Here is a 23,480-nt window from a genome sequence, read left to right on the forward strand (position 1 = left end):
CTCGTCTGCCCAGGGGACGGCCGCTAATTGGCTTCACGTTGACTTTTTAGATTTATGAGACAGTTTCTGCTCGACGCCGAAGGAGCCAAGCGGAGACATTTCCTCTGCGCTCGTCGTCGGAAACCATCAGTCGGTTTGGTTGCTCCCGTCTTGCAGTATCTCCCTGCAAATGCCGCAGGCACGCTCGTAACACTTTCGCAAACGTAACTCAGGCGTGAAATTGCACGCGCTTTGGAAACACTCGCTTTTGTTTTTGCCTCCGCAAAGCGCGTGGATCGGTCAAGCTAATGCTGTTTAATTAAAAATGCAGATGTAATTCGTCTGTGATACTCTGCCGATGGTTTATATTCCAGTTATGAAATCAGAAAGCTGAATTATATTGCAACCAACCCCCCCATTTGTCACATGTCTTCATCCGCTGCTGGGAGATTAGATGACAAATAACGCATTCTTTTTCAAATAATCTGTTGGAGACCGCCTGAGGCTCCTCTTCCAGATGTTTGTTGTCGCTGCAGAGAATGTGGTCCTGCTTTCGCGGACATTGTTGATAAGCCTTATCCTAATTCAATCAGTTTCGATGATTAGCTTTTCTACTAAGCGTGAAAGCTGGTAAAAGCGGCCACTTAAAATATCTTTATTTGCTCATGTGGGCTCACTTTCTAAAGAAGCTGTCCCTGAACGACAGCTTCATGAGGAGGAGGAGGAGCAACCGGGCTGCTTTATCAAGCTCTGTGTACAGTGCCTTTCCAAAATAATTCATTTTGCTTGAATTTGATCACTTTTTGTTTCTCTACAAACACAAAATTCAATGTTTTTTTTATTGGGATTTTGTATGACGGACCAAAACTAAGCCAAGCATATTTGTGAAGTGGAAGAAAAATGCGACAAAGTTTTCAATTTCGAGTATAGGGTGCCTTAGTATACATACATTGTATACTCTCAACAAAATCTGTTTGGCGAAGGCTTCAGAGGTTTATCATAGATGTGGAGAAGCCTAAAACAGGGTTAGGTTATGAAACTGGACATTTAACAAGTTACTTCACAAATGCAACCCCTAATCATTAATCAGTGAAGCAGCTAAGAGGTCCAGGGTAGCTGTGGAGGAGATGCAGGTGGGAGAATCTGTTGACGGGACGCTTAGTTGTGCTCTCCACAAATCTGGCCTTGATGAACAAATGGCAAGAAGAAATCTATTGCAGTTAAGCACCTTTTCCAGTTCACCGCAAGTCGAGAAAACACATTGAATAAGGTTAACCAGACGGCCTTTTTTATCCATTCTGATGGTCTGGTCAGAGGAGAACTAATATCTTGTCTGTTTGACAGGCGTGAAGAAAATAAAAGGCTGTGTCGGAAAACTAATACTTATCACCCATGTGCCACCATTCCTACTGTGAAACACGGTGGTGGCAGCATCATGGTGTGGAAAGGCCACAGAGTTGATAGGAAGATGGATAGGGTTAAATGCAGAGGAATCCTTGAGGGAGACATGGTTTAAACCTAGTGTTAGAATGGCCTATTCAAAGTCCAGACCTGAGTCCTGTTAAGAATCAATTCAATTCAATTCAATTTTATTTATATATCGCCAAATCATGAAACATGTCATCTCAAGGCACTTTACAAAATCAAATTCAATCATATTATACAGATTGGGTCAGATTATACAGATTGGTCAAAAATGTCCTATATAAGGAAACCAGTTGATTGCATCAAAGTCCTGACAAGCAGCATTCACTCCTGGGGAAGCGTAGAGCTACAAGAAGAGTCGTCTGCATTGTCCATGGCTTTGCTGCAATCCCTCATACTGAGCAAGCATGAAGCGACAGTGGGAAGAAAAACTCCCCATTAACAGGAAGGAAAACCTCTGGCAGAACCGGGCTCAGAATGAACGGTCATCTGCCTCGACCGACTGGGGTTACAGAAGACAGAGCAGAGACACAACAAGAGAGACAAAAAAGTACAGAAGCACACTTTGATCCAGTAATCTGTTCTACATTAGATGGTAGTAGCGGGTGAGCCGTCTTCTCTGGATGATGTCACAGTTAACCTACAGCACTATGGACCAAAATGGACTCTGTACCACTGTTTTATGAAATGTTTATTTCAGGATCGGGAGAGATCGGCAAACACAAATAAGGACTCACACACTGTTTCTGTTAGAATATAAGGCACACATTTATTATTCCCCACAGAACACAGCAACACAAAAGAGCAAGCACTTTGCACACGCAAAGTAGCAAGCACTTAAAGCCTGGCAAGCTTTCAAACAGGCGTGTTGTTCCATCTCTTACCATGGTAAGGACTGGGAAGTCGGTCAGTCCGGTTAGAGAGCAATCCACCCGGCCGGGCGTCCATACAACCCACGGCTGACTTCAACGACTGAGGGCGGTCCCCTCCTTTTTATACCAATAAACAAAGTATCAGATGGGAGCGAGAGTGGCCACTTCTCCCTCCCATCTGAGCTGTTCGTCCCGTTTCCAAAACAAAAAACGTTCCCAGCATCTCAGCAGTGTGTGAAGCAAGATAATATTGCAAAATCAGATAATAGCGCAAATATAAGCAAAATAAGGAATACAGAATCAGTCTTTCCCACAACACATTGTCACAGGTTCCCACCACAAGTTAAAACAAGTTATAGCAAAATAACGCATGTTGTTCTTAGTTTTATGTCAGCAACATAACAGACACGAGCATATATGTTGCTCTTAGTTTAAAACTAACCAGTTTTTCCCAAAATACATTGTCAAAGAACAAAAATAATTCTTTAATATATCAACCACATTCGCATAACTGCACATTTACACGTCTGCACATATGCTTCAGAATGCTGGACTGCTGAAGCCACTAAATGGACTCTGTACCACATTCGTATATTACACGGTTTTAATAATACTCTCCTGGATACCGTGAATTGCACACTAATTCCCCTGCATTGTTTACATTGTTACATTGTTTTACATTGTTTAGATTTTAATTGTTTACATAAATCGCTGCTGCACCTTTATCCTGAAAATTAGTGCAATTTACTGTGATTTTTCAAGCTGTATGCAAAACGAAATTTTGTCTATGGATGTGCAAAGGTGGTAGGGGCACAAAATGTGCCTCCAGGAGGCTGAATGCTAATGCACGCCGCACTTCTCAGATTTTTCTTTGTAAAAAAATAAAACATCTTAAACATGTAAACACGTATTCCTTCCTCTTCATAACCATGCACAAACTTGCGCTGGTCTAGCACTTAAAGCCCCAATGAAATACGTTAAAGTTCATGGCTGTAACGTGGAGAAATGTGGAAAAGTTATCTATAGGAACACAGTTAAAAGGCAATATATGTCATTATAAAAAAAAACGTATTTTTTTCCTGATTACAGAGTAGGGAAAAAATGTGAAGCTTCTTTGAAATCAGTAGGATTCGCTGCGGAAGAAAATGTGCAGCTCGGCTCTGATTGCAGCGTGTGGGAGTTAAGTTCATCCGTAGAGCTCTGATGGTGCAGGGGGTGTTGAGCTTGCATTGCAAAACTTAGTTTATTTTTTATTTAATTTTTTAGCAAGCACATCAAAATACTTGATTGAATCACAAAACGTTTTGATGTCTGGGGGTGTTTGTAAATTCTTGAAATTGTTCGAGGGGTTATATATAACAAAAAAACTGAACTAGAGGTGGCGAGACAAGCACAAGAAGTTTAATTTCTTTCTTTAGACGAACAAACAAGCACATGTTCCAGTAGCTGAAGCGTTGAAATAAAATATTTGCCATTTGATTAATCTCTTGTCTTATCAAAAGCTTTAAACTGGGACGCTGTTATGTTATCAAACCCAAAATCACTTGGAGAGCGTGTGCTTTTTTTTTTTTTTTTTTTTGATGGGGAAAGTTCTCCCACATTGGTGTATTATAGATGTTAAGCAGCACTGTCGCTCATTCACGCAAAGCTGCCAGTGACTTTATTCATTACAAATCATCCCATGATTCACAACTCCAGACATCCTCTCTGGGTTTACGATCGCTTTCGGTCTAAAGTGCTTCTCAGAAATGGCGTTTTAAAGTCAGATCGAGGCGAAGTCAAGTCATGCTGTTCGCCATTGGCAGTTTTCCTGTGAGCTGTTTTCACTGCGAGCGAAAGAGGTTTCAAGAGGAGGTCGCTGCTGCTGCTGCTGCAGGATTCAAGCAGCCTCCATGTTCTCCACTTTGATTGTTGCCTGTGAGGCTTTTGGTTTTACTGCTCGCCGACTAAATGAACATGAATCGGCATCTAATACTTTCCAGAGATGGCTCTTTTTCCCCTTCAAGAAGCTACATATTATGAATCATGTACCCTTTTTTAATGTAATTTGACTGAAAAATAAACATTTTGGAAAGACGAGACCTGCTGCTCCTAGAAAACCCTGTTTAACTCGGTAACCTTTTTATTACAGATTGAAATGGTGTTGTCCTTTAGACTACACTGTGTTAAAAAGCTTCAAGTTAATTAATCTTTTGTTGCTGTAGCTTAATTTCACACCTAAAAATAAGAAAAATCAAACCTCTGGTTACAGAATGTTTATTCAATGGGGAGGGGTCCAGATTAGACAGTCAAAAGAAAAAAATTAAGGGAAAAACGAAGAAAAACATTTCTCAGCAAAATTAATTTACCAGTCCCTTAAGGTTTTGTACCTCTAAAATAAATTTGTTTTACTTAGGATTGTTTTATTACTGATACGTAAGTCATACAGCCCCATTTCTTCATAGTAAGAAACAAAAGAGAACACACCCTACAAAATAAGGCATTTATTGTTTGTTGATCTTCACAGATAAGGGAATAGCTACTAAAATTGAACCTGTTTACAGGCTGTTATTAAAAGGGACATCTTATTAAAATTTTACTTTTGGCACATATTTGTTCCTCTATTTGGGTCTTTACTGCTTCTAGAAACAGTCCAAGCACTAAAAAAAAACCATCTAGCTGTTTTTGGCAATAAGCAAGTGCTTTGTTGGGGTGTGGAAAATTAGCCGTTTCAAAAGCCTCCCGATTATTACGTCACAATCGGTGAGCACTGCCCCATGCCTAGCAAGTCCAGCCCAGCCCCTCGCTTGGCCACCCAAGCAGAGTAAAACTGTAACATACAAAAAATTTTCCACGACTTTTATATCACATCTTACATTGCAGTTATAATTATTATTGAAACAAATCACATACACAACTTAACATTTCCATTAATACATGCTGGAAAATGTGCATAGAATTCCCTTACATTTAACTACAGCTGAAAAGACAGCTAAACGTTAGCATAATGCTAATTTGCATTGAAAATCCTATAGGGATGCTAGCGCTAGTACCGTCTTTTTTTTTTTTTTCCTAGAAGTATCTTACGCAAACCAACACGCTACAAAAACAAAACACTCACAGACAGATATTTTTTGGCAGTTCAGAAGATATAAAAGTATAGTTTAACGCTGCAGAAACGTAGCTTTTAACGTAGCTCTGTAGGAGTAACAGACACTTTTGATTCCTCTGTGCTGGTTGTGCGCGAGGCTTTACTTCTTTTAGCTTCTGGGTCTGACTTACGATCAAAGATTTATTGTTGTACCATTGTACATCTGTTTGCAGCCATTTTCTTATGGATAAAGTGTGAGCTTAAACATTGAATTGGGGGGTGTGGCCAGCTACAGCTTATTTGCGTAAAAAGTGATGGAGCTCTCTCTGAAAGTAGTTCAAAACAGACGAACCTGAGGAAGTCAAATGTCATTACCTGTGACTTTGTGCAAAACATGTAATGGGCATGTTTCATATAGCCCTTAGAATGTTTAGAGGAAGAATAATAGGTCACCTTTAAACATTTTAAAACACAATTTAAAACAGCTGGAGTAGTGAGGAACACGGCGGAGCTACGTACAGCAAGGGAGACTTCAAACATATAAAATTCCTGTTAGATGGCTGCAGAGACTATTACTGTTTGGCATGCCGCCGATTAGGAGGCATGCCGGAAGAAAATCCTGTTCTATCCTACCGTCGCAAATTCAAACCTGTGGAGTTCGGGATTTTATATGGAAGTTATGTGGATGGGTCAAATGAGACTTAAGCAAATGAGACATGACTCAACTTTCTGAGTTTACCCCGATTCCCATTTGGGGGATATTTGCAATAGTTGTGGTTAATTGAAACAAAACTCTGTTTGTGTGCAATAAGGATGAATACTGGAGCCTCCAAGTCTCAGAAGGGAACTAAACATGTTTGAGGTTTTTGCCCCGAATCTGGACTCGTTCGGGTTGTGTGAACTGATCACCAATCCAACTGCAAACACCTGTTGTCAGCAGCCAACAAAAAATAGAGGCCAGGGTATGTAATCGGCTGGGTGTAGTTGTTTTTTTTTTTTTTTAAATGACAACAAAACTTCATGAAGCTAAACACGCGGCACGCGGAATGAAAAACTATCATCTTATTACAATAATGCCATTATTAAATAAACAATGGAAAGATTTAAATAATGAAAAAAAAACACCAACAATTCACATATTGCTCATAAAGGGACCTAGTTTAATGAATTGACATCTCTGAATAAAATACTATCCAAATAATGGCAGTCATTCCCACAACCTCAGTTACATTTTCCAAAGTCTCAATATAAGTATAACAAACAAATACTGTCAACATTATCCAAATCGTAATCACTTGTGGGTTAACGTAGGATATTTTAAATGATATCTCTTTGGTTTTCATGGGGGAGTGACGCGGAAATAGTCTGTATGGGTTCTTTTGATGGCTTTGGTGGGTTTTGATGAATCCTGAAATCCGAGATCATTCAGCAGGAGCAGTTAGGATTGTCAGTCTTTAAATCAAATATGAGCTGAAACCAGTCTGCCAGCCTTTGATCTGTAAACCTGTAAACAACGTGAAAGTCGTGTAGTGTGTCCCCAGATTGCGATTGATGCTTTTTTGGCAGCAAAGTAGTTTATCTGCCGTCCAGAAGGGGGCACTGCCGGCCATTTAAAGGGGAAGCAGATCATCGTGTGCGATTATTTTTGCACTGTTTAATGACGACAGGGATTTAAAATGGTCTTTATGCAGTTCTGTTTTTAAATATAAACACTCAATAAGCTCCCATTCATCCAGGCTGCATGGCGGAGCAGTAACAGCTTTTCAACCAAAACTCAAGGATGTGATGACAGGAAAGCAGAGGGCGTGGCGCAAAAAAATTGTAACATGATAAAAAAATTACATGATGCCAAAAGCTCGGTTAATGGTAAGGGCTTTCCTGGGAATTACTAGTGTTTCAGATATTTTATTCAGTTGAATTTATTTGTTTCTTTTCAGTAACCTAAAAGATTCCTGTTTTTTTACATTTTATAAATATGTCCAAGTTTAATAATGTGTGAGAAAACCACAGCTTTTGTTTATTCAGTCAGTATTTAATAGAGGCGGTTCAATAAACTGTTAAAATATAATGATGTGGCTCTTTAAAATTCAGTATATTGTAAAAAAAAAACAAAAACAAAAAACTTAACCCTTCATATTATGTAAAGGCCCTCTTGATACAAGAGAAAACTAGTTTTTTTGAGAAAATGGCTGCTTCTCAATAAATCGTTAGTCGATCATAAGATCAATCATTAATCAGGACTTGCATCCCTAATTTAACAGTTTAATGTTTGGACATAGCTTAACCCCCACATATAGAAATGTTTTCCTTGTTTTGCTATGTATATCAGGTAGGGCTCTGGTACTTTATTTTAATCCAAAATGAAACACATTATATGGTGAAATAAGTTAATTTATTACCCGCATGAGTTTAACCGCATGAGTTTTAAACACAATCCAAGGTTGTCCATCCTTTACAGAGAGGTTCACGATAAAATGAGGACTGATAAAATGAGGACTTCTGTAAAAGATGAATTTATTTTGAGGCTTTTACACATGCCAGCCAGAGGTGCCTATAACTGTGCAGGGTATCATATATACAATATTTCTTTACAGCAAATTCAAGACTAAATGTCTCTGTTGGAGCTGCAGTTGGTGTTGGAATAAATTTAGCCTGAACTCAGTGTTGTTTGCCCAAGGTTTCTTTGAGCTGAATCAATAATACCTTTGGCCTTATTTAGTTTTTGCTATTGATCGTCCTTCTTGGGGCTTTCTGGGACTTTTTTTGAGTGAGCTAAAAGTCTCTTTCTCTTCAACAGCTACCCTGCAGTCTGTGACTTTCTACAACACAATAACTTATTATCTATCATCCGGGCCCACGAAGCACAGGACGCCGGGTGAGTGTTATTGCTTTCTTTGTCTTTTCACATCGCTCTGTCACACAGCCGAGTGGCTCAGGGCAGGGAGTGAAATGAAAAGTCTCAGGACGTTTCTTTAAGCCTGTCTGGGGAGCAGGCTGGGCGGCGTGTGAACTTTGCGCTAATCCGAGAAATGAAAATGAATCCAGCTTGGGAGAGCGAAGCAGGCCACATGTGATGCAACACGGATGAGTCATGCAGACATCGCTGAGCTCTGGATTTGAAAAGTTGAGGTTGACGGGAACTCACAGTTGCAGCTGCTACGCGGTGAAAAGGAGGCACAGCAGGACGTGGAGGGAAAGTGTTCCCTGCTTTTATACATCAACCACACGCTAAACCCTTTGAAAAAGATTTTTTTTATTATTTTTTGGGGGGGGGAAAAAAAGAAAAAGAGGCAGGTTATTGGATGTGTTTAGCTGATTTTTGTTTATTTTCTCCCCTCCTAGGTAGGTGGGAAGGCTCGGCACAAAGTTGTTTACCATTTTGCTCCCACTGTGTGGTCACATGGGACACATCCCCAGATCTCAGATGAGACTCCCACCACACATCTAATTGCCCCCACTCTGCATCATTTATGTCCAACAAAGAAATTCACAAGGCCCCGTTTACCCTCGTGTGGCGTATCTTCGAAATGTTACGCCGCAGTCGGACTCAGGTAGTTGGGTTTTATTGGGAAAGTCTGAACTTCACAGTTGGACTCAATTACCGCCGCCTCGTTTCAGCCGTAAACGCTGGGATCTGCTCTCTTCGGGAGGTGGGGGGGAAACAAAGGGGCCATAAAAACTGTCACTGCTGATCACGTCATGGTGGCCGGGTTGTTCTAGAATAAACTAAATGCCTCTCTTTTGGACATTTCCCTAGGTATCGCATGTACAGAAAGAGTCAGACCACTGGCTTCCCCTCCCTTATCACCATCTTCTCGGCTCCAAACTACCTAGATGTCTACAACAACAAAGGTAAGTCTGCGCTGGCGTGTAGCTTGACTGATGCTGTCAGTGTTAATGGCTTATTTAGAACTGGGCGGTACGACAACTACACCGTCGTCTGCCTATAATTGCTCGTCGTATTGTCTCAATGCTAACTTTTTAAAGGCTTTTAATTTTCATTCAGAGATGTAGCATAAAAAAAAGAACGAGGTGTTCTTCAGGTGCCAGCACGATTAAAGGCAGTTTTAAATTTCCTTCATAGGAATTGACTCATTTTTTGTGAATACTGGGTTCCTATAATACCCAGTCAACTCTGCTTCTGCTCGTTTTTCTGACCCCGAGACATCCGCTGCTTTAGTATTTTTGTAGCTCTCACTTCTTCCTTCCTCTGTTCCACTTCCCCTGTAATCCCTGATACTGAATCTTTGAAACCACTTTATCAGGCTATAAAATGAGCACATTACTGCCACAATATATATATATATATATATATATATATATATATATATATATATATAGTGTTGCGGCGATGGCATTTTTTGGCCCCGATACCGATACCCGATACCTGGCTGTGCAGTATCGGCCGATACCGATACCATACCGATACCATTACTTTGAAATTTATGTGTGTCTGTATATATGAAGAACAGCATACTACTTGGATGCAAAATAATTGCTATCATGACTTTGTCAAGCTGCGACCTTATTAAAGCAGGAAAAAGACTAATACAAAGTGAATCCACTAGAACTAGTGAGTGTCGGGAGAGAGAAGGCTGCGTTCAAGTGACATACAAACATCAAAATGGTATCTGTGACCTATTTGTTGGTACTTGCCGATACCGATACCACCATTTTAGTGTGGTATCGGGGGCCCGGCCAATACTGGTATCGGTGCAACACTATTTTATATATATATATATATATATATATATATATATATATATATATATATACCAGTTGTAGTGAGTCTGCCTAGATTTGCTTGTCTTGTTTTCTTTCTAATAACGGAAATTTAGAGGAAATTTTAGTCTCTTGATCCTTCTTTTCTCCTAGAGAGGCAACATGATTTAACAAAATTTACTGCTGTACTCAGTTTGGTTCACTTTCACTCTGAAAGCAACTGCGTGGACAACAGTAGGCAGATTTAGCAGCTGGTCTTTGGTGGCGCCATCAGACCAAGCTGCCCATTATGAGCAGAAGGCTGGCCACCAAGCCGCCCACCGTGTTACTCTGTATTAATGCTTCTCAAATAGTGGGGCGTTAAGGTATTGCAGACGTGGCGCAACAACAGCCTTGCCCCCCCTTTTTTTTTGTCAAGAAAATACGCCTTCTTAATCATTCTCAATGTGACAACAGCACCCCCTGCTGTTTGATCTGTACCTGCGGTCAGTACTACGATGAATACTATTAATAAACTCTTTAATATTAATGTCTTGATATTATTTTTTGTCCATATGAGGTTCATAGCTACGAGTCGGGCTAATAGCTTTTTATATTGTTACTATTATATAGTTAAAAAATTGTGGCAATGTTGAAACATTCGAGTTGTTAGAAACGATTGTCATGTTTTAAATCAGGCGTGTCCAAAGTGCTTTTACTTGCTTTGTGTCTCTCGTTGCGTTTTTTTTTTTTTTTTTATGTTTGGCCCACGAGCCGAAAAGTTTGGACACCCCTGCGAGCCCGTATATATGTTATACGTTATACGTTATAACGGGATTCTCTGTAATTTTCAGAAGGAAAGCTTGAATGCATTAAAACAGAAAATGCTTTAAAAATGTTACATTTTTGTCCCATTTTGACCCAGTTTGTTGGGATGAAAAAGTTTTCTTCTTCAAAAGGGGGTCAACAGTAAAGATTTGGGAACTACTGCTCTGTATGCATTAAGTCAACGCAGCATTTCTGAAAAAGGCAGTGGGACGTCAGAGACTACAGCGTGCTGTTGTGGATATGCAGACACCGAGTGACAATCAGAGTTTTAAGATTGCATGTATGTCTGTTCATAACACATAGAGATGCTACTTCCTGTCTTTGATTCAATTCCATCAGTGCACTGAGACCCATGTTTTCAGGTAGACCAGAGTCTGCTTACTTTTTGTGCACCAGAGTTCAGATGAGATTTAAAACCCAAACAGAGAACTAGTGAACTCTGGTCTGTTTTAAAGCAGATCAAATAGCTCGGGGGGGGGGGGGGATTGAACGCTTCCCTACAACGTTCAGTCAGCTCTGCTTCTGTTTGTTTTTTCATAGTGTGTCCTGCCACTTCCAATGCACCTGTTTTTGAAAAACCTCATGTCAACTTCTTTGTTTACTCTTCAAGATCTGGCCTACACTTCCTCCTCCTCCTCCTCCTCCCCAGGCTCCACTCGGTTACCGTGACACCGTCATTAAAAGGCTGCGACGTTAATAAATTCAGCAACATGAGGGATCTCTCTGGGATCCGAAAATGATTCATCACCTTGGCTAATTGCTGGCGGTTTCATTTAGACGCGTGCAAACCTGACCATGTATGGGCGCAGTTTACGCTGCACTCAGATATAGCTTAATAAAAAACAAGATGTGCTTTAGTGCTGGATGCTTACCATCATAACTACTTAGTTTTCAGTTGTTTATGTGTATCTCACTGTGCATTTGGCTGCTCGTAACTCGCTTCTGCTTCAGAGAAGCCAGTGTTTGATTTGGCTGCAAAAACTGCTATATTTACCCTCATTTCCTGATGTCCCTTAGGAAAAGTTATTTCTCAGTCTATGCATATCTCTGGTCCATTCTTTATCAGTCTCACTGGTTATGAATAAAATCACCTATTATCTTAGAGAATAATGTAGAAATGAGGAGTACATTCATTCTTTAAGTACTTTGCTTCTGAGAAAAAGAATATTTAATGCTCACCAACATCCCAGGATGACTGAATCTGAAATAATATTCATATTAGTTTTATTGTGGAACGTAATTAGAGATGCACTGATCATAATGATCAGTTTCAATAAGGCTGTAAAGCTCGGTCCTGCTTATACTAGTTATAACTGATTCCAATTCCTCTTCAAAGTCTAAATAACCAAATATAAAATGACTTAAGAATAACATCGAATAATATTTTTTACCTTTTTTTTAGGATTTATTATGTGAAATACCTGCTACCTCCCAGCATATGATTGAGATATGCGTTGATGTTAATTGGGGTTTTACGGTTTTGTTTTTTAGATTCATAACTGCGTTTCATAGCAGATGGGGATTACAAACTCAAAAGAATAAACCATGTTCTCTCGTTATCCTTCCTGTTATCTGCTGAAAGTCTCGCTCTCTTGGAGCCAGAGTGAAGTACCGTATTTTCCGGACTATAAGTCGCAGTTTTTTTCATAGTTTTGCCGGGGGTGTGACTTATGTGTGAAATTATTACACATTTTTACCGGTATATTATTACACCTGTTATTTTCACACCAAACCGCAAGAGGGCGCTCTAGGCCTGTGTTGAATCAGACGTAAGCGACGTAGAACAGGAAGTGCCGCAGCTTCTACCTCCGGAGTTAACGGAGTTATTTGAAAGTGACACCGAGGATGAAGATTTCACTCGATTTTAGTTATTTGGAGTGACACAGGCGCTTTGGTTAACTTCTTCACATGTTATTTATGCTAGAATTATCTGAATAGCTTTTAATATATTATGTTAACATACCAGGCACGTTCTCAGTTGTGTCATGTAGCGTAAGCTAACCGTACAATTATTCAGCCTGTTGTTGCCTCCGTTTTATTTTTATTTAGAATTGCCTTTAAAGATGACATGTCTGTTTTTGATGTTGTATATTATCAAATAAATTTCCCCCAAAAATGCGACTTATACTCCAGTGCGACTTATATATGTTTTTTCCTTCTTTATTATGCATTTTATGGCTTGTGCGACTTGTACTCCGGAGCGACTTATAGTCCAGAAAATATGGTACACATGCATCCTTTTATTATTATTATTATTATTATTATTGTATATTGTATATTATCTTATACAGGTAGTCTTAGGAGAAAAGTTCTCAATTAGAGGAAAAACCTCTTGGCACATTTTTAAAGACTCGATAAAGTACAGTGCCACAGTGTTTGAAATACTAAATAATTAACAAAGAAATAAAAATGTAAGAACAAGAGAAAGGTACTTTGACATTGTTGCATGTCCAATAATAAAATCACCCAGAGAAATTTGATCAGTTTCAGTTCAGATCAACTGATTTTTTTTTTTTTTTTGTAGAAATTCTCATTATTAGTGTATTTTAGTTTGTCTTGCTTCAGAAAATCCAAAGCTTTGTTTATTTATAACTCTTTTTAAGTTTTAGCTTAATTTTTCTTTTTAACATAGTCTTTTGATGATCCTACAGAGAATAAAACTTGCATCATATCCAATCGCTCACTTGAGTTGGTACACGTGATATTTGTGTTTATAAAGCAGCCTGATTGTTGGTACCTGTGCACATTCTGCTGCCTTAGAAGCTGTGCTTTGAGTCCAGCATGACGCTGGGTTGGCTTTGGGCGGTGTCCCACCCCAGAACAGACAGTATCTGCTTTTACTGGACGGAGGCTTGTGCGTGGGCAGAGGGGTGGGGTGTGGACTCTGGGATGGATGCAAGCACAGGAAACAGAAATGGGAAGGAAAGAGTGATGGGGCTGGGGCATGCTGTTTTGCAATCCCTCTTGTGATGAAATGCCACAACGCTGCAGTGTGGCTGCTGTGAGGACGCTACACACAAATTTTTTCAGTTTTCTCCCGGGCTGTTTGCAGGTATATAGTCGTTTAATCTGAGCTTGTTACTTTCACTCCTTTATGTTTAATTTTTTTGCCCTCCTTCACAGCACCATGAAGACAGAAATAGCGCTGCTGTCAGGGTCGTTGTTTATTCTTGGGGAACCTTTCTGTCCCGGCCCAGCTAATCTTCCTATGGCTCACAGTCAGCACAACACACATTGGACACCGGCGTCTGGCGCAAAGTGGTTGTAGTTTTGGCTACCTACTACTTGAGGGGAAAAAAACAAAAAAACAAACATTTGCATCCTTGTCACAACGTTTGGAAAATTTAAAATAGCCATTTCTGGCTGCCAATACTTCTCTGGGCTGAAGGGGATAATCAGAAGGAGGAAGATTGCTGTTTGTGGCACAAATAGATGTATGAATTTGGAAAGGAAAAGGAAAATGTTTTCTATTTTTTCCTGTCTTTTGATGTCTGTCAAAACTTTCTTTTTGGCTGTCTCATAATGACTTTTTTTTTTGCTTGATTTTATTGCCAGTGTAATTATTTTCTTTATCGGTCTGTTTGCTTGATTTGATCATTTCAGTAGTTTTTTGAGCGTCTCTCTCTGGTGGTTCAATGTCTTTCCTTCAGCGTTCTACCTCTCCAAAGCATTTGTTATACCTGATCATATTAAACTGTTTTTGATTGATATTACATAAATAAAGTGCCTTGAAAAAGCTGACCCACAACAAAATGAGACCATCACCTGGGTTTACAAGTATTTCCAGCATCTCCGTGGCTCTCAAGTTTCGATCTGAGCTTGGAGTGAGATTTTGAGCGGTCACAGCACAATCGCTATTTTAAATAATGAATAAACAGACTAATTAACAGTTACTGTCCCTTAAATTATACTCCCATCGGCTATGAGCAGCCTCTCGGTCCCCGGCATGAAGCTGCCAACATCATGGGGGATGGTCTGTTCAGGATGATGTTTATTATTAGTTTTCGATCACAGCAAATGTTCTGTTGACGCCACAAAGTTCAATATTGGTCTCATTCAACCACAGGACCTTCTTGGACATTTGCCGTCTCCTCCATTCTGTTTGTGACAGACTCCAAACAGTTATTGTCATGCCTTCTCTCAATAATAATTATGTTTTTACCACTCTCTTACCCAAGCTGTGTATCTCCGCAGCGTCTCCAGAGTTGCTATGGACCTTTTTGGCTGACTTCCTGATTATTGTTCTTTTTTACTGTCTTTGTGGTGCTTTGGTTAGAAACGTTATCAGACTAACTTCTCAGTGCTTCACGGAAAAGCTCTAACTAAACTCATAGGACATGCAAATTACCTCTAAAGCCAGTTAAGCCCTTTGGTAACACTTTATTTGAAGGGGTCTACATAAGACTGACATTACACTGTCATAAACATGACATAACACCTGTTATGAACATAAATGACTCTTTATGAATGTTTAGGACTGCTGTCATTAATTGTCATTCGGTAAATGATGACACTATTAAAGCAAAGTTGACATTCTTTAAAATATCTTTGTTATGACAAGCCCTTAATTTAACCAAATCCCAAATCAAGCCCTTAATTTAACCAAATCCCAAATCAAGCCCTTAATTTAACCTAATCCCAAATCAAGCCCTTAATTTAACCTAATCCCAAATCAAGCCCTAAATTTAATTTAACCAAATCCCAAATCAAGCCCTAAATTTAACCTAATCCCAAATCAAACCCTAAACTTAACCAAATCCCAAATCAAGCCCTTAATTTAACCTAATCCCAAATCAAGCCCTAAATTTAACCTAATCCCTATTCAAACCCTAAACTTAATTTAACCAAATCCCAAATCAAGCCCTTAATTTAACCAAATCCCAAATTAAGCCCTAAACTTAATTTAACCTAATCCCAAGTCAAGCCCTAAACTTAACCTTGTCTCTGTTAATGTCAAATTGTCAAAACAAAGACATTTTAAACAATGTCAACTTTGCTTTAATAGTGTCATAATTTACCGAATGACAATTAATGACAACAGTCCTAAACATTCATAGTCATTTATGTTTATAACAGGTGTTATGTCATGTTTATGACAGTGTAATGTCAGTCTTATGTACATGCCTTCAAATAAAGTGTAACCAGCCCTTTTTATTCCATTAGCACCAACTCAGCTCGCCTCAATAGGCTTTTCCATTAGCACGGGCTAGGGGGAACAACTTTGTTGCAAGAATCAAACGCCCCCTTTTTGTTACCGCAACCGCTGCTGAGCGTATTCAGAGCTTTAAGGAAAACGGTAACACTGAAATCTACGACGAGGTTCAGACAGTTTTGTGTTTGATGGCTGTAGTTTGCCGCATACAGATCGCGTGCCGTTACTTTTCTTGTTTTGACAACCCAACCCAAATTGAGGGTGGTGCTTCATTGCAATGAGTCCAGTAGAGGAACTCTTGGGAAAGAAACGTGGGATACATGCTTTTCTAGCAATCTTGCTCTACTTTGTGTTATTCCTCAAATTTTAGTTGTACTTTTGCAAAGTACTCTTTATAAAAGGGATCATAAATAACATTTTCAACCTTTACAGCTTCACCAACCTTCTGCCTAAACTCTCCTTCTTGTATCACCCCACAACTATCAAGTATCAGTGTTGTCAGTCCTGTTGATGCTCCTCCATTCAGTCCCGTAGGTGGGCTTCATCGGCAAAAGCCCAAACGGGGCGTAATGAATCGTAGCGCTCTCAGCTGTGTCCACCAAGCAACGCCCCTGTGATTGATGGCCAGTCGAGTGGGCGTATAAATCTTAAAGGCAAAAGAGGAGGCATCAGCAGCTCCCATCAATCCTGCGCAGGTGGAGGGGTGGGGGGATGGGTGATCGACCAATGAGGTGGCTCCACGTGGGAGGAAGATAAAGCTGCGAAAAAAATCCGCCTCCGCTCAAAGTGGAGGAGGCAGGAGCAAATGGAAGTTGTAGCCGAGGCAGAATAACCAAGCGTATGAATGATGAGGATATGACTCCCTGAAGAAGCCACCTAATGTTTCTGCTGCTGCTGCTGCTGCTTACTGAGACGTGTAGCTTTTAAATCCATCTGGGGGGGTGTGTTCAGGTGTTGACCGGCTGTCCATCAGCTCCCCAGCCGGTCGGTGGAAAACCCGGTCAGGCTGCGTTTTAAATGGAAATGCAGCAGCAGGAAATGTGACAGTCTCCCCAGTTTGACTCCTGAAGGTACGGGATGGAGGAGGGTCGACAGAGTTGTAGGTACACTGCAAAAACGGAACTACAAATAAGTCACATTTTCTTGAACTTAGTGTATTTGTCCTTGATTTGAGCAGGTAAATAAGATGATCTGCCAATGGAATGAGCATTTTGACCCCTAAAATAAGATAATTAGGTATATTGCACTTGAAGTAACATGATACACTGCAAAAACAGATCTAAAAATAAGCTAAATGTTCTTAAAGTTAATGTATTTGTCCTAGATTTGAGCAGGTAAATAAGATTATCTGCCAATGGAATGAGTATTTTGACCTCTAATATAAGATAATTAGACATTCTGCACTTGAAATAAGATGATGGAGATGAGTTGTTCCTATTTTAAGGTCAAAAATCTTGTTCCATTGGCAAATCATCTTATTTACGTGCTCAAATCAAGGACAAATACACATATTTTAAGAACATTTTACTTATTTTAATTTCTGTTTTTGCAGTGTAGAGATGAATTGTTCCTATTTTAAGTGCAAAAATCTTATTCCATTGGCAAATCCTCTCATTTGCATGCTCAAATCAAGGACAAATACACTCATTTTAAGAAAATTTTACTTATTTTTAGTTTAATTTTTGCAGTGTAAAAACAACAACACCTCCCAGACTCCTTTCATGGTTTTGCACAAATAACTAGAAACAGGGTTGATGGAGTAAAAATTTACATGAATTAAAAAAATGGAAGGACTCCAACGCGGAGAGCACAGGTATCACTATAGATTTTTAAATTCCTCGCCGCAGTGAAACGGGACGATCTGCCTGCGGCGCCTGCGGCTGGAATACTGAGCAGGCCGGAGGCCCGAGGCGACGAGGGAGTGGGACCGCTGCAGGGAAGTCATTTCTCCCCCATCGTGTCGCCGTGCCTGGAAGGGAAGAAGAAGATCCCCCTTCCTGCAGATGCTTGTCCATCTGTTCTCGCTCCGGCCATTACTGGGCTTCCCTTTCGGTTTGCTGTAAACACACAAATGAAGAGAACGGGGTAACGCTGCCACTGCGAAAAGGGAACTAAAAGTAAGTCAAATTTTCTTGAAATTAATGTATTTTTCCCATGATTTAAGCAGGTAAATAAGACAATTTGCACTTAAAAGGAACAATTCATCTCCATCATCTCATTTTAAGTCCAGGTTATCTAATTATCTTATTGTAGGGGTAATAATGCTCACTTCATTGGCAAATAGTCTTACTTACCTGCTTAAATCAAGGAAAAATACCTTCATTTCAAGAAAATTTGACTTACTTTTAGATCCCTTTCCTGCTAGGGGGCTCCAAGAGACTTGAGACCAGAGCAGAGATAGAGACGTGCCCTCGAAGGAAGTGCAGCTGTGATTACAGCAAAAGCTGCGTCTACACACTGCAAAAACGGGACTTAAAATAAGTAAAATGTTCTTAAAGTTAGTGTATTTATCCTTGATTTGAGCAGGTAAATCAGATGATCTGCCAATGGAATAAGATTTTTGCACTTAATATAGGAACAACTCATCTCCATCACCTCTTTTCAAGTGCAGGATGTCTAATTATCTTATTTTAGGGGTCGAAATACTCATTCCATTGGCAAATAATCTTATTTAACTGCTCAAATCAAGGACAAAGACACTAACTTTAAGAACATTTTACCTATTTTTAGATCCGTTTTTGCAGTGCAAAGTATTGGCTCAGGTTAGGGCGGGTTAGAAATGCACGCAACACTTAAGAAGAAAAGAAAATCAGATATGATTGTCCTGCCTTGCTAAAAGTATCCTCTACTTTTTTGTTAATTGCATAAAACCTCAATAGAATGCATTAAAGGCTGGTGGCTGTAATGTAATAACATGCGGATAAATAAATCAAAGGGGTGGGGAGCACAGTTGCGAGGCGCTGCAGGTCCAACTCAGAGGCTCGCCTCTGTTTGAATCCAGTGCAAACAGAATGATGAGAGACGCAGTAAGTTCCTGCCATCCAAGGGTTTTACCTCGTCTGAACGCAGCGAACCCCGGAGGGCCCGAGCGGCCGCCTTTCGAATGCTAACCCAATGAAACTTTACACTGCAGGGCGACGGAGACCGATACGCAGGCAGTATTCAGAGCTGGGGGAAGACGGTGGGAATCTCCCCACGGTCCCAAAACAGATTTAACAGTGCTCGTTACCAGGGAAACCGGCTGGAGGCACTCCCCGTTGAATAATTGATGAGCGGGTGTCGCCTTACAATATCTGTCTCTCTCTCTCTCTCTCTTAGTTTTTGCTGCGGGTTTGAGCCCGTTTGCTCCACCGGAGCAGGAGGGACCTCTGGTGGCTGAAATGTGGGGTCGCACGAGGCTGCAGGGATGACGAATAATAATAATAATAATAATAATTTAACTTTATTGATCTCACAATGGAGAAATTCACTTCTGCATCTTAACCCATCCCCTTTAGGAGCAGTGGGCTGCCATGTGTGGCGCCTGGGGAGTAATCCGGGGTTAAGGGTCTTGCTCAGGGACCCAGAATGGCAGCTTGTGGGAGTTAAACTCAGAACCTCTAGGACAGGGGTGTCAAACTAATTTCTATATGGGGCCACTTTGGCATCATGAAGTCATTAAAAGGGCCGCTTGCATGTGTAGAGACAATACTTTTCATTTCGTAATTTCATTCCAGTTCACACAGTAGTATAAAAAATGCACAGCAACATTAAAGTAGCACTCTTAGGCCCAGTTTATACACTGCAAAAACGGAACTAGAAATAAGTAAAATGTTCTTAAAATTTGTGTATTTGTCCTTGATTTGAGCAGGTAAATAAGACGATTTGCCAATGGAATAAGAATTTTGCACTTAGAATAGGAACAATTCATCTCAATCATTTTATTTCAAGTGCAGGATGTCTAATTATCTTATTTTAAGGGGTAAAAATACTCATTCCATTGGCAGATAATCTCATTTACCTGCTCAAATCAAGGATAAATACACTAACTTTAAGAACATTTTACTTATTTTTAGATCAGTTTTTGCAGTGTACAGTTTATCTGCAAAAAAAAGGTTGATATTGGGGTGAGTTACATTTACAGGAGGCACAGTTTTAGCCACTTTATACACTTTAAAAGGATATACGCCTTTTTTATAGCTCTCAAGGGCCAAATAATTTACCTTGATTGGCCGGATTTGGCCCGCGGGCCTTGAGTTTGACACCTGTGCTCTAGGACCAAAGCTCTGTGCTCTAACCACTAGGCCACCAATGAATACAGCTGGGCTGGAATGAGAGGCACGTTTGTCTTAAAGGTTTCTGATAGCTAAAGAAGGCACCTGCACGGCGTGGAAGAGAGCGCGCCTCCCACTTCCTTTAAAGGGAATCTGATCTGAGGGAGCGACAGCAGGTTGAGCTGACCTTCTCCTCTGCTCTCGCCTTGTTTCCCCTCCCTCTTGACTTCCACGGCTGCATTCAATCAAAAGTTTGAGTCAACGATGTTTATGCAGCGAGTGATGTTTACGCGACGGCTGCCTTCGATGCCCCCACAGCGCACACCCCGGCTCTGTCTGAGGGACGCGTGTCAAAGTTACGCTGGCTTCTGGTGGGGTTGCTGATAATACTACGTTGATTAAACAAGGGTGGTGTGTTTTATTTTCCATTCAGAGAGCTTTAGGTTTGGGCTTGAGGAAGTGGTCTGTCCTGGTAAATTTGCATTTATTTCGAATCACTCTAGATTTCTCTGCTTGACTCCCTTTTTATCTTTTAAAAACTACTATATCAATGTTACTCCAGCTTTCTTTGAGGTTTTTCTTTGGATTTACTGCATGATGCCTTTTTATCCAATGCCAATTCTGTCCTTACAGCTGACCAGGACAACATATTATACCAGATTATTTGCTACCTGTGAACTCCCAGCTAATGAGCAAAACTGAGGAAGCCTTTTGGATGAGAGGTGAAACACCTCCAGACCTTCTGTTTTGGTACCAAGTGTTGCTGTGTCCTTACTTCAAATAAATAACATTTTATTTACACTGCAAAAACAAAACTAAAATTGAGTCAAATTTTCTTGAACTGAGTGCATTTGTCCTTGATTTGAGCACGTAAATAAGATGATTTGCCAATGCAATGAGATTTGTGCACTTAAAATAGGAACAAGTCATCTTTAGCATCTTATTTCAGGTGCAGTATATCTAATTATCTTATTTTAGGGGTCAAAATATTTATTCCATTGGCAGATAATCTTATTTACCTGCTCAAATCAAGGACAAATACACTAATTTCAAGAAAATTTGACGTATTTGTAGTTCCGTCTTTGCAGTGTATATAGCACCACTTCAGGACACGTCATCTCAAGGCGCTTTACAAAGTCAAATTCAATCAAATCATCCAGATTGGTCAAAAAGTTTGTAAACGAAGTTTACATTCTACTGGGTTTTCCTTACATAAACCCATCGAGTCTTGACAAGCAGCATTCACTCCTGGAGAAGCGTAGAGCCACAGGGAGAGTCGTCTGCATTGTCCATGGCTTTGCAGCAATCCCTCATACTGAGCAAGCATAAAGCGACAGTGGAGAGAAAAACTCCCCATTAACGGGAGGGAAAAACTTACAGCAGAACCAGGCTCAGTATGAACGGTCATCTGCCTTGACCGACTGGGGTTACAGAAGACAGAGCAGAGACACAACAAGACAGAAGCTCACTTTGATCCAGGAATCCTTTCTACATTAGATGGTAATAGCGAATGATCTGCCCCCTGGATGGTGTCGCAGCTAACAGAACGCCAGACCAGGTGCTATGAAAAGAAAAGAGAGAGAATGAAAAGTTAAAAGTTCAAATGGCAACAAACAATCTAAATTGGAAAACAGTAGGAGACTTTTTATGTTAAAGTGAGACTTCTTGTTTGTTGTTTTAATGTTATTTTCTAAATGCTGAGCTTATTGAGCCATTTGGAGGTCATGTGAACAGTAGATATTGTCAGTGGATGTACTTTGCACTGTTCTAACATAATCTATATACAGTAACTAAGTATTGGTTTCATTGGTGGAAAGACGGGTTAGGTTCTGTAAGACGATTTCCATCAGATAAATGTTATTAGCAAGTCATGCGTTTGAGGAAAATTTTAAGATGTCCAACATAGGACCTGAGAGATGTATCATCCTTCTGTCAAGATCACGTTAATGTTAGTAACATAGCATTTCTGTCTATTAAACGATGGTGTGTGTTTTTTTTAAGGAGATTTTTTTTTTTTTTTTAATCTGCAAATTTGCATCTGTGTACCAAAATGCCTGAAAGATCCCTTTTTAAGATGTATTCTTTGCCAGGTTGTCTGCTGTGTCAACACGACGCCCACTGTAGAGCCTTTTTTCTGTCTGTACGATCCATAGATCAGAGTTCAGAGAAATATCTGTCAGAGGCTGATCAGGAACGAAGGCCCGACTGAACCTGAGCAGGAGGGGGAAAGCCAGGGCTTTGCATCTCCCCGTTTTGACTTGTTAGTTTGCTTCTGGAGCAGGAAAGTCCCCCCTCACGGTGATCCGGCCACCCACGGTGTCGGCTTTCCCCAGACTGGCCTTGTGCATTAAAGAAGCCGGCGGTGGGGGGCTTCTATATACAGCAGCAGATATATTTATGCGTGGCAGCTTTCATGTTTGCCCCCGACACGCTCGCTCTGCGCCTTTTATCACGTGTGAGCTCGCGTGCACGGCCAGTTTCTCCACATATCAGCAGATCCCGGCTCGTAAAGGGAAACGTGAGGTAACGGCGTGAAAACGGGCTCGATGTTTTGGCGCTCCGCCTTGTCACGCCCTCGCTGCGACCTCCTCGCTGTGGCACACCCACCAGAGACCATCCTGTTACATGATTAATAGGACAGGTTGAATAATTTACAGACGCTGCGTGGCTTCTTTTTAATCGTGCTGACGGGAGCAGCGGTTGTTTTTCTGCTGTTATTACTCGTCAGTGTTGAACGTCGAGGTAATTGCCTCGTCGTAATTCAGACAGAAACTACGATAACCACAAAGTGAGGAGGCTCACCGGAGCTGTTTAATTGGGGAGTCATTTTATTAACAATTTTATGAGCATTAGAGAAAACTCTAACTTGCTTGTATGATTTAAACTATTAAAAAGTTAGATTTTCAGTGCATAATTCGTGGGAAAAACACAACCTGCTCAGTTTTATTTACACTTTACCTCCACAAATAATGCATTTTATTGTGATTTTATGTGATAAAGTGAAGGAAGTGTCCGTGTGTTCTACCCCTTTTACTCTAATATGCTTAAATAAAATGCCATGGTACCAACTTCCTTCAGAAGTCAAGTTCACCTGTTCTGGGATTGTTTTGAAAATCTTGGTTAAAAAAAAAGCATCCTCCTGTGGTTATGCATTTGCACATTTTTCCTCCTTGCATAAAGTTTCTCCTGTAAACCCAAAG

At 40.3% G+C, this 23,480-nt stretch overlaps 1 protein-coding gene across 5 annotated transcripts in view; it reads left to right on the plus strand.

Annotated features, from left to right (window-relative positions):
- LOC105936124 (serine/threonine-protein phosphatase 2B catalytic subunit alpha isoform) overlaps positions 1 to 23,480 on the plus strand; it is a 138,682-nt gene that overhangs the window by 88,553 nt on the left and 26,649 nt on the right. For all 5 annotated transcript variants that reach the window (XR_004932550.1, XM_036146577.1, XM_036146580.1 and 2 more), the window contains exons 7-8: positions 8,144 to 8,221; positions 9,104 to 9,198. Coding sequence is in view for 4 of the 5 variants with exons in the window: in XM_036146577.1 (XP_036002470.1) it covers positions 8,144 to 8,221; positions 9,104 to 9,198 (173 nt within the window). In the remaining variant the exon portion in view is untranslated. The remainder of the gene's footprint in view (positions 1 to 8,143; positions 8,222 to 9,103; positions 9,199 to 23,480) is intronic.

The sequence above is a fragment of the Fundulus heteroclitus genome, chromosome 14, assembly GCF_011125445.2.
Source record: "Fundulus heteroclitus isolate FHET01 chromosome 14, MU-UCD_Fhet_4.1, whole genome shotgun sequence".
Lineage (NCBI taxonomy): Eukaryota > Metazoa > Chordata > Actinopteri > Cyprinodontiformes > Fundulidae > Fundulus > Fundulus heteroclitus.